The sequence below is a fragment of the Zingiber officinale genome, chromosome 8B (assembly GCF_018446385.1).
Source record: "Zingiber officinale cultivar Zhangliang chromosome 8B, Zo_v1.1, whole genome shotgun sequence".
NCBI classification, from domain to species: domain Eukaryota; kingdom Viridiplantae; phylum Streptophyta; class Magnoliopsida; order Zingiberales; family Zingiberaceae; genus Zingiber; species Zingiber officinale.
In genome coordinates this window covers 17448708-17459503 of record NC_056001.1, presented here as the reverse complement: position 1 = coordinate 17459503, position 10796 = coordinate 17448708, and the positions used below count along the sequence as shown (strand labels likewise).

The following is a 10796-nucleotide window of genomic DNA, read 5'->3' as shown; positions in this document are numbered from 1 at the left end:
TAAAAAATATAAAGAAAAATCAACATGGTCAATTCGAGTCAAAATTTAGTGGAATCAAGTCAACTCACCCAAATTTCCGAATTAATCAGAAAATCCGGTCATGTTCGAGTGCTAATCTTGCGACGTTGTGACAATACTCGTACTTCAACTTTTAAAGAACAAATTAGATGAGCAATTATAATATTAAAATAAAACTTATTTTGATCGTTGGTAGGGTTATAAACGAGTCGAGTCGAGTCGAGCTGAGTTTTGAGGTGTTCAAGCTTGTTTGATAAGATAACCGAGCCAAGCCAAGCCAAGCCAAGCTTAAAATGAACCAAGCTTTTGAAATGAGTGTTCAAGTTTGACTTGGTTTATTTTTTATGAGCTTGAGCTTGTTTGAAACTTGGCTTGAGCTTGGTTCATTTAGATGTTATCAAGCTCTCAATTTAAGCTTGGCTTGAGCTTGGTTCGAGTTTGGCTTGAGTTTGGTTTGAGCTTGGTTCGTTTAGATGTTATCAAGCTCTCAATTCAAGTTTGTTTGATTGTTTGAAATTTTTAATTGTTTGATTGGTTATTAAGATTGATAATTTAAATTTATTTATTTATTTTATTTTATTATTTATTTAGCATATTGAAAAGAGTTTTATTAATAAATATGGTTCATGAACGTTGTTCACGAACGTTAACGAGCTGAACACATATGTGTTCAAGATTGTTTGTTTAGCTTAACGAGTTGTTCAAGCTTGTTTGTTTAATTAATATTATATATATTGAACGAACATAAACAAGTTCTTACAAAGCCGAACACCAAATTATTCATAAAAATTTGATTCATTTACAGTCCTAACCGTCGGATATCAAATATATATTTTTATCGTAATATTATCATTTTTATCGATTAGAGATTCTTTTTTTTAAAAAAAAAAAATGTGATGCCTTTATTGCAATGGAATATAATGATGTGACAAAAATAACTCACTCATCCTAAATATTTTTCATCACCGGAAAAATAATAAATCATGCAATGGAATATAACGATGCCTTATTTATAGTGGGCTTGGCCGATATTTTGACCTTCTATTCCTGCTTTGACTACCCCTGGTTCGTCTTCTTTTATTAATATTTTCAGATTATTAAAATAGTCCATAAAAATTATTATTATTATTAAGTTTTATTAAATATATTTAATATTAATGGATAAATTTATTTAAAATAATCCATAAAAAATATATTTAATTTTAAAAAAGCGAGACAATATTTGTAGCAGATCACACGAATACCTTGTTTCTCATTGTCCAGCTGCCTCCCTTACCAACTCAAGTACAAGTTTTTTTGTTTGAACAACTCTCCAAATATCCTCCTCCTCGAATATTCCTCACAATGAGGGATATTTGAGGGATGATTTGTGCCCGATGATATTTCTTTATGTGGAGTCCATCAATATTTAATTAATATTTTACATATTGGGTAATGTTGAAATCGAACGTTGGATAATGTTGAAATCGAATGTGGAAAAAAAAAATCAAACGTTGAACGTTGAACGTTGAAATTAAAAACGAACGTTAATCAACGCTCGTTTTTTTTTTTCGAACGTTGAGTAACGTTCGTTTCCCCCTATATATACATCGTTTCTTTCATCTATTTTCATCACTTCCATACTCATTGTCTATCAAAAATTTAGAGAGAAATGGATAAAAATTCTGATAATTATTTTAGGGATTTGTTCTCTCCAAATATCGACAAAAATTCTAGTGAAGAAAGTTCTCGAGTTCGTCACAATTATGAGTGAATCGAGAAGAGCTAGTGTTGATGCAACCAACAGTAATAAAGGTACAAAAATACCTTATGCAGCCCCGATTCACAATTTCCTCCATTCTCATCTGAAATAGGGTGTGACAATATTATTCTCAATCAAGTACTAGATATGGACAACGAATTAGATGAAGACCATAGCAAGCGAACAGTATGAACAGTAACAGATGATAAGCTCCTTGCAACGACCTATACAATTATGAGTGAAGATTTAGTAGTTGGTAATGCTTAGAAGAGTGAGTCTCTTTGGAAACGAGTGGTGACATACTATAATATCAATCGAGATAAGGGAGCTAAAAAGAGAACTGCGGAGAAATCAAAATCACATCGGGCTCCACTGAAAAAGATTGTAAATATATACAATGGAATCTACAATAATGGTATAATGATTGATCAAGCGGATGGAGTAACGAAGATTTGATGGTGCGAGCTCATGAAGAATACAAGAGTACTTTTAAAGCTACATTTCAATATAAATATGTGTGGAGAATCGTCAAAGATAGTCCAATGTATACTCCTCAATCCTCAGAGTGACGAGTTACAAAGAAAGCAAAAACATCAGAATCATCAGATGCACATACTGGCTCTTATAATCCTAACACAACTGTTGAGATAGATGATAGAGAAATCTAATCTCGTCCAATGGGACAGAAGGCAGCAAAGAGGAAAGACAAAGAAAAAGTAGGCTTAATTAATAAATTGAATCAAGCTATGCAACAATCAATGACACATTTGGAAGAGTATAATAACAATAAGAAAGTGGATCAACTCATCCAAGCACATTAACTCCTCGTAATGGGCACACGAATCATGACAAATGAACAACTTCAAAATCATCTAACGATACGTGAACAGTTGAATAAAAAATTAAACATGTAATTAATTTCTATGATTTATTTTATCCGCTCAATGTTTATTTTATTAATTGTAATTTATATCTATGTGTTTTATTAATTTAATATGATTTGTATCTCTATATTTCAATTTCAAATTTATAAAATATTTTTTTTAATTTATATGTCTTCTATTATATTTTTCTTAAAATTAAATGTAAATTAATAAAATAATCGTTGACCCTATAAAACATTTATATTGTAAAATTGAGGATATTTGAAAGTACATATTTGATGAATAAAACCTATAAATATTTAATTGGTAAGATATTTTATTATGAAATTTGAAATATTTAAATAGTAAGATATTTAAAGAATGATATGAAAATAAAAGACACAGACACTTGAGAGAAATAAATATCCCCAAATCATTGTGAATCTTCTTAGCAACAAGTCATTTCTTAAAAAACGAGGGTCAAAATGAAACTTTTAACTTCAACAAAGGATAGAGGAAGATTGTGGAAGGAGTCGACCTTTTGAAAAACAAGAATGAAATCAGATTTGCTTGAATCAACTTCCATGAGCATAGTGGATGTCTGGAATGGCATGTCGCTTAAACAAAATTTACAACGACCTGATTCTCATTAACAGTTAAAACGAACAAAATCATTGTTTTATCGAGGACACGAATGATTAGAGTGACAGGATTGACTTGATAGAACACCCACGTATCTAAACACCACATGCACTTGTGACAACCAGCTACAAACTCAAACCTGAAACCATCATATTCACTTCAAATAAGTAACACCATAAACTCTTGCTACCGCTGCAGCTTAGCAGTTAATAGTAAAATGAATTTAGACCTGCCATTACTCATTAAACAGGAAGACTGAAAAAGATTAAATACATTACGGCCTCTGATTACGCTGCAATGACAATGATGACAATAAGTAGGATGATTCCAAATATCACCAAAAGCAGGCACATCTGAACACAAACCAACGATTTAGCACAAATACACAACAAAAGATTAAGTAGAAGGTAGAAGTTGATCTTACCAAGGAAGAGTTTGACTTTTGGGATTTTGCTGCCTTTTTGAGCTGTGACTTTGCTTGTAAAGTTGCTGAGTGAGAGTTCTCGATGTGGGAGTTGATGTCATCTGTGAGCAAAATATTAGTTAGTCAAAGAGTAAAACAAAAAGCGAAGTATTCAGAAGATACTTTTTCTTACCAATTACAATTCCTTGATCATTAACCAGCACAGCAAGGTCCTTGAAGATTTCATTCACCTGACCAATTTGCTGCTGAATCTCTTGAATACCCTGTTCTCTTTCCTCAATGATTGCCTCATTAAAAACAATTTCATTATCCAATAAAAGTACCTGTTGCCTATTAAAATAAATAAATAAAAATATATTAGGATAATATTGTATTAGTATCTTGTCAAATAATTAAAAACTTAGTGTCCTAACAAAGAAACAGGAAATGAGAAAAAAACAATCTGCTACGTGCTGTGATCCAAGTAATTAAACAGTTCTCTGGATTCTTAGGATCCCCATCTTCACACACCTAAGGATCATGCTATGCTACAATCTGAATTAACCCTGACAATTAACCACAATGATCAAATTGACTATGATCAGCGCCTATGGGCAATAATAGTTTCCCAAATTTGAAACAGGATAGGCTCATGTTCATGCAAAATAACCAACCCCTCATTTAATTCTCTTCTCCTTGTCATGTTTGTTGCCACTCTAATTCCTGTGTCTCTCAGTATTTCTATGTTCCTCACCAGAAAGTCTCAACTTGATTGTTGGTCTAAGCTGACTAGCTATACCAATTAGCAACTAGCAAGTAGGACATAGTTGTTCTTTATGTAATCCGAGCACAATACACACCTCATCTTCTTCACCACAATATTCTCCTGAGGATTCTCTTTGATTGAGTAGCTCAATCTAACACTGTTTTCCCTCAGACATATTTCCACTCTAATATCCATATCATCATCTAGACAGCTATATTAATCCTCATTGTTCTGCAAAGCTAATACAATGCTTCATCACCTTCATATCCAGACCAAGTATACATAAATGTCATGGTTTTTTCCTTCTGAGTCGGACACTTTAAGTTATTTTACATTAATTTAGTTATAACATTGAATAAAGAGTGTTAAAAGTTACCAATGCTAAACTTTGTCGGTAACAGATGTCTCACCAATCTATGTATTTTAACAATGAAAGTAGAACTAAGTGTAGGAAAATTGTCAATAACAATGCAAATCTAAGCATTGTTGTTAATTTGTTAACAGCATGAGTAGAAATAAACTCAAGGGAGTAGAAAGATGTGATGAACGAAAGCTAGAGCATCGATTGTTGTTATTTGTAGTTCACAATTTATGGAAGTTGGCAGTTGGTACGCATCATCTACATAGGATATTGAGATCTCATCTTTCAAACCTAAAATCCAACCCTGTGCATCCTTCACCTCACCCATGGAAATCATCATTACATTGAGACAAAATGAGCAGGTCAAAGATTGTGGAACTCAGACTTTGAAGAGACCCAAATAACCTTCAATTGCCAAATGAAAGAAAATGATGTCCGTCAACCATCATGCACTTGTAGTGGCCAACTGAATTTTCCCACAAGATATAAGGTGGTTGTGAATAATCATCAAAGAAATATGTAGACATTAGAAAAATACATGAGCCAAAACTCACCTTCTAGACTCTGCAAGAAGAGCACGTTGATCAAAAGTCTTGGTGGAACCAAAGTCCGCTTCAGTTGCAGCATAACTGTGCAAATGTAAACAGACATTGATACAAGGCAACTACATAAGTTGCTTGAAAAGACACAGGAGTGACTAAATAAATACAAGTAAAAAGCTATAATTAACTACTAAGTGTGATCATTAGCATGGTTTTGAAGAACCTGGAGGTCGGGCAGCATATGTGGCCACCTAGAAGAATCCGAAGATTACTACATTGGTCATATATAGCTGCATTAAAACCATCTTATTTGGTTCCCATGAACCTATTTAGACTGAACCAAATTGATTTAAGATCCTAAGCTATCATATTTGGTAACCTGTACTTGTAATCAGTGCTAATTTATAATTTAAATACTTGTTTTGCAGATGAACAACACTTTCGTAACCAAAGTGTTCTACCAACTACTACCTGTATATGCTTCTTGAACCTTGATTATTATTCCTGATTAAACATACTAGTTCATGTACCAGGATCCAACGCTAACTATACATAATTTACCAAAACCAACTTCTTGTCCAATAGCAAAGTATTTAGGTTAAAGTGCTTTTCGGATTAAAAAGGTTCTGCAAAGAAAGAGACGAAGAAATCAGCTGGTACTGGAGGAAAAAACAATTATGTCAACAGAAACATGAGTTTTATAATTAATTAATTATTTGGGGGAAAAGTGTAAATAATGATCTCAAGAATGATGAATGCAGAAAGCTACCTCTATCAAAATCAAAATGGAATTTATATGTCAATATCTTGTTGATGCCATTGCATTAAGAAAACAACAGCAGCTCAAACCAGAAGTGCCAACAGCAAAATCAAAACTACCTTGAAGGAACAGTGGCTGGTGGATCGAATGGGGCAAATGCAGTTTCCCTCTCAGCTGCGAAGTTCTGAAGTTTCTGGAACTCTTTCAAAATATTTTGGAAATCCTTTGCAAGTTTTGCGTCGGCAATTTTTTTGCTTGCCTGATAGAACATGTAAATACTTAAGAACATGAAAAAACCTATGATCACCATAGAATCAGAACACATCTGATACAAAAGAAAGGGAGATGCGGATTATCATTAGTCAAATGTTTTCTTGTGCATGAATCCATAAAATCACAAGTTTGCATTCATGGTAGATGACAGATGAAAAATGGAACGAAAGATTTAGGTACCTCTTCTTTATCTCAATTGCGGTTACATTGAAAAGTGCAGACTGCAGAGATTAGTGTGAAAACTTGGAAAGCTAAAGTTTAATGGGATTTTCTCTTATGTTTAAAGGCATCACAGCCAGATATTCATGATAGAATGGATACTATCAAATGGTAAATGTCAACTATGAATAATCTCTCAATTGTGATAGTGTGGCTTGTTATTGTTGTTAACATTGTGACTCCCATGTTCAATCAGGTGATCATATATTCCTTAATTGTGATTACACAAGGGGGTTATGGAATGATGCTGTAAAGGCACGTGATTTCTCCCATCATATAACCTCCAGGAATCTAGTTAGAATGGATATACTGCAATCTTGAAGGAAAAATTTGGAAGCTTTTTCATACTATCAACATATATCATGTATGGGAATTAAGGAACAAGAGAGGATTCCAGAAAGATCTGAAAGGCAGAGACACACAAGAAAGATCACAACAAAGTTATGTGAAGAGTAAGCCCCAAGCAACTAATTCCAATGATTCTAAAAAATTCTGTATTTTCAGCTTTTTAAATCCCACATAGGGTAGCATTCATTGCTCTGCAGAAGGAGAACAAGATCAAATACATAATAGATTATGCAAATAAAAATATAATCTGAAATTTTTAAATCCCACATAGGGTAGCATTCATTGCTCTGCAGAAGGAGAACAAGATCAAATACATAATAGATTATGCAAATAAAAATATAATCTGAAAAGAAATTTGGAGATATATTCTAAAAGGAGGGAAAGAAGACAGTGGATTGAAGCAAAGGTTTGAAAAATCAGCTGATTCTGATCCAGTTTGGCCTACCCAAAGTGGATCCTAGAGCAACAAAGTAATGGATCCCCTAGAAGTAGCTATATGACTCACAGTTGGAGAACAAAAAACTCCAGTGTTAGTTTGCACATCCAGGAGGAATGGATCAATCCATAGAAAAAGGAAGAGTAATCCACTCCTCTGGGTATATAGTGTAGCTCTGGAAAAAGGCAAGCTTGAAAGAAGTGGATGAGGTTGGGAGCGAGAGGTATTAGCAAATAACATGCTTGCACGTGTGAGGAACAAGGTGGGTAAATTAGGATTTAAGTATGCTTACGTATTTAACTATTAAAAAATATTTAGTTCAATAATTTGTGGTAAACTATTAAGTAATTGGTCAAGGAACAAGTATATGCTAATGAAAGCTATCAAGGAACAAATGCAGTAACTATCCATATTATTAATAATTGATATTTTCAATCAATATATCTACACCTAAAAGCCTCTGTTTAGGCCCAATAAGTAGGACAAAATTGAGAAACTCAATAAAAAAAGGCAACCTATGTTCAATTATAAAACTGAGACCCACCTAAATATAATATTTTTCTAGAGGTTCAATTATTCATCTCTAAATCCATATTAAATTTTGCCTTCTTTAAATTTAAAACTTAAAGTAATTCCAAAAATTAAAAAGAACTTTTAGAATGTATATTTTATTTTATATTTAATATTCAACACATAATGCATGAACAATGAACATGAATTTTAAAAATAATTGATATCTATATTATTTTGAAGTTATCTATTAATTACAAATAGGTATTATTGTATGGTGATTAAATTATATATTATTCTATCATAAATTTGCATTTTATATATTTGAAGATAAAGATAATGATGCTATCATACTTTAATACACTAATATAACAATAAAAAAGTAATGTTGATTTTTAAAAAAATGATATGATGTTAATAATGAATTTTGATAGAATCATAGTTCATATTATTATATAATAGTAACTACATACAAAATAATTATATCCTTTTTCTCCTTTTACAGTAACCGATTCCAATATACCATTCTGCCTACTATTTGTATGAAACAATGATACTTTCTATGATAAAGAAAACATATGAAAAATAGATTGGAAAAGGTTTCTTCCTAGAAATCAAGTGGAACTTATAAGTAAGCTTCAAATCAGCATATTTACAATCTTAGCAGATTAGTGCAATACTGATGCAAGGAGAACAAATAAGCTCAAAAGAAGGAAAGAATTGAGCCTTACACTGACTTCAACATGGTGATCTGTTTCACTAGCTTGTTTAAGTTTGACAGAAGTATCTTTAACTAACTGCCCAATTTGTAGCCTAGTATTGTGCCTGTCAGCAAAGTAAATAAAGTTAAACAATGAGGCACAAAATAGGTTCAATAAGAGAACAAGTTTTACTGGGTAAACACAGAATCCGAAAACTCAAACTAAGGTGTAAAGGTGTGTAGAAGAATAATATTAGCTACTCCTATAAGTATAACTGATTAAATAGTAAGCTACCACATCTTTTTCTAGCTTATACTACTCCTGACATCAAAAATAGAAAAGATAGAATGTTTGTTTGTTCTTCATGTTTTACTTTGTCGCGACAATAGCAAAAGGTGCCAGTAGGTTCTTTCTTAATTACAGAACTTTCTTAATTACAGAACTTAAGGTGTGAAGGAAAACTTATTTAGTTCTTTTAAGATATGGCTTGAAAATCTTGCAGGGACATCACAGGGACCTAATTTTATCATACAACTTCAATAAGCACACAGGGTACTAATAGCAACAAGTAATAACTACATTAACGAGCATATCCAAATAGAAAGCATGTAGGATCTACCAACTATTCTGGTGAAATTTTTTTTCATGCATCAAAATTCACTGTAAACTCAAGCAAAAAAAATTATTGAATTCTAGGACCTCCAACACCTTGCTATCGGACAATGCCATCAAAAAGAACATTTTTGCAGAGCAAAAGCTGACCACTTGAGTTGGAATGAGCGAAAACGGATCATAATTCTTGAGGCATTTATGAGAAAATCGACATGATTTTAAAACTGAATCAATCCATGTATTGCTGGTATCAAGGAGAGACTAAGAAAAAGAAACACTTATAAATGCAGATTAACATGAAAAAAATAAAGAAACCAAATTATACCAATTTACCTGTTTTAGATTTCTCACCCACAACAACATTCAAATGAACCTAGAAGCCAGCGGCAAATTCAAATTAAACCAACCGATACCAACGAGCAGTATTGCATTGAGACGGTGGCATAAATAATATAACACCAAATTGGAAAGAAAAAAAAATCACATAGGGTCGTGCCCCTCACAGCTTGTTTCGGAGCTCGAGGGTATCCTTGGCGGTGCCGATCGTGTTGACCAAGCGCTCGAAGTTGCGAACGGTCGTGGTAATCTGGAACAGCCCCGCAGCGACTGCTTGCGTCTGATCCTGCCGCCCGCTGGTAAGACCCCGCCCCGCTTCCAGATCCTGGAAGCTCATCCTCTCTTCCTCGGCGCCAACCGCAGAGAAAGCGGATGCGAGGAGAATCGCCGAAACGGCAGCCGGCAGGGAATTCGCGTACGCAAGAAAAGAAGCCGCAAGAACGAGAATCAGCGGGGTGGGGGAGGAGATGGGGAAGGGGCGAGGGTTCCGACTCGCGAGAAGAAAGCCAAATTTGGAATCGATCAACCAAGTTGAAAAAGCAATGCCTTGTGTTGGGAACAGAACTGAGACCGAACCGTTTAATTTTGATTAAACCGATTACACCTTCCCTAATCGACGTTGATTATGGTGACCGGAACGGTCCACGTGGCCCATGTACTGACCAAGGCCCAATCAGAGTACCGGCACGTCACGTGGGCTGCTCTCTCGAGCCCCGCGCGCCGAGGCGGAACACGTGGCTCTCACCCTGTGGCCTATGTCACGTAAATTTTCCCCCACCCCTTTACCACACCCCTCTCAATCTTAAAAACTTTTTTTGTTACTAGTCCCTAGGGCGTAAGTACAATTGGGGCGTATGATTTTCAGCACAAATCTGTTGAATCATTTTTTTTTTATGATCCAAGAAAATACTACTCTCATTTATAGTTGGATCATGATCACGATCCGATCACAAATGATTACTATCCCTTTTAAGATTCATCGTCCCCACCAAATTATAGTTTTTGTTCGGAGCAGGTGGTCGGAGGCCGCCCGAAGGGCATCGAGCGAGGGTGTCCTTCGGGCGGTGTCCGACCGCCCGCTCCGAACAAAAACTATAATCTGATGGGGGCGATGAACTTAAGAAGGGATCACAACCATTTACGGTCGAATCACGATCGTAATCTGACCACAAATGGGAGTTGCACATCCCTTGGACCATAAAAAGTGATCCAAGAGATCCTGCCTCTATAATTTCGTGGTTGAGAAGTCCAAGATTCCAATTTTT

General features: G+C 34.4%; 1 protein-coding gene across 3 annotated transcripts; it reads right to left on the bottom strand.

Moving 5' to 3' along the window:
* Positions 1-3250: 3250 nt before the first annotated feature.
* On the bottom strand, positions 3251-10071 carry LOC122015811 (syntaxin-22-like). Of its 3 annotated transcripts, none has more exons than XR_006120977.1 (8): positions 9699-10071; positions 8614-8707; positions 6216-6355; positions 5349-5423; positions 3861-4018; positions 3689-3789; positions 3494-3617; positions 3251-3403 (listed from the first exon to the last, which is right to left on the bottom strand). XR_006120977.1 is itself a non-coding variant. In XM_042572866.1 (8 exons), exons 1-7 carry the CDS (start codon positions 9866-9868, stop codon positions 3552-3554), a joined length of 804 nt encoding a protein of 267 aa, XP_042428800.1. In that variant the 5' UTR covers positions 9869-10071; the 3' UTR covers positions 3251-3403; positions 3538-3551. The 3 variants fall into 3 exon arrangements, 2 of the variants coding, with proteins under 2 accessions (XP_042428800.1, XP_042428799.1); XM_042572866.1 differs by having other exon boundaries at positions 3538-3617; XM_042572865.1 differs by having other exon boundaries at positions 3391-3617.
* Positions 10072-10796: the final 725 nt, after the last annotated feature.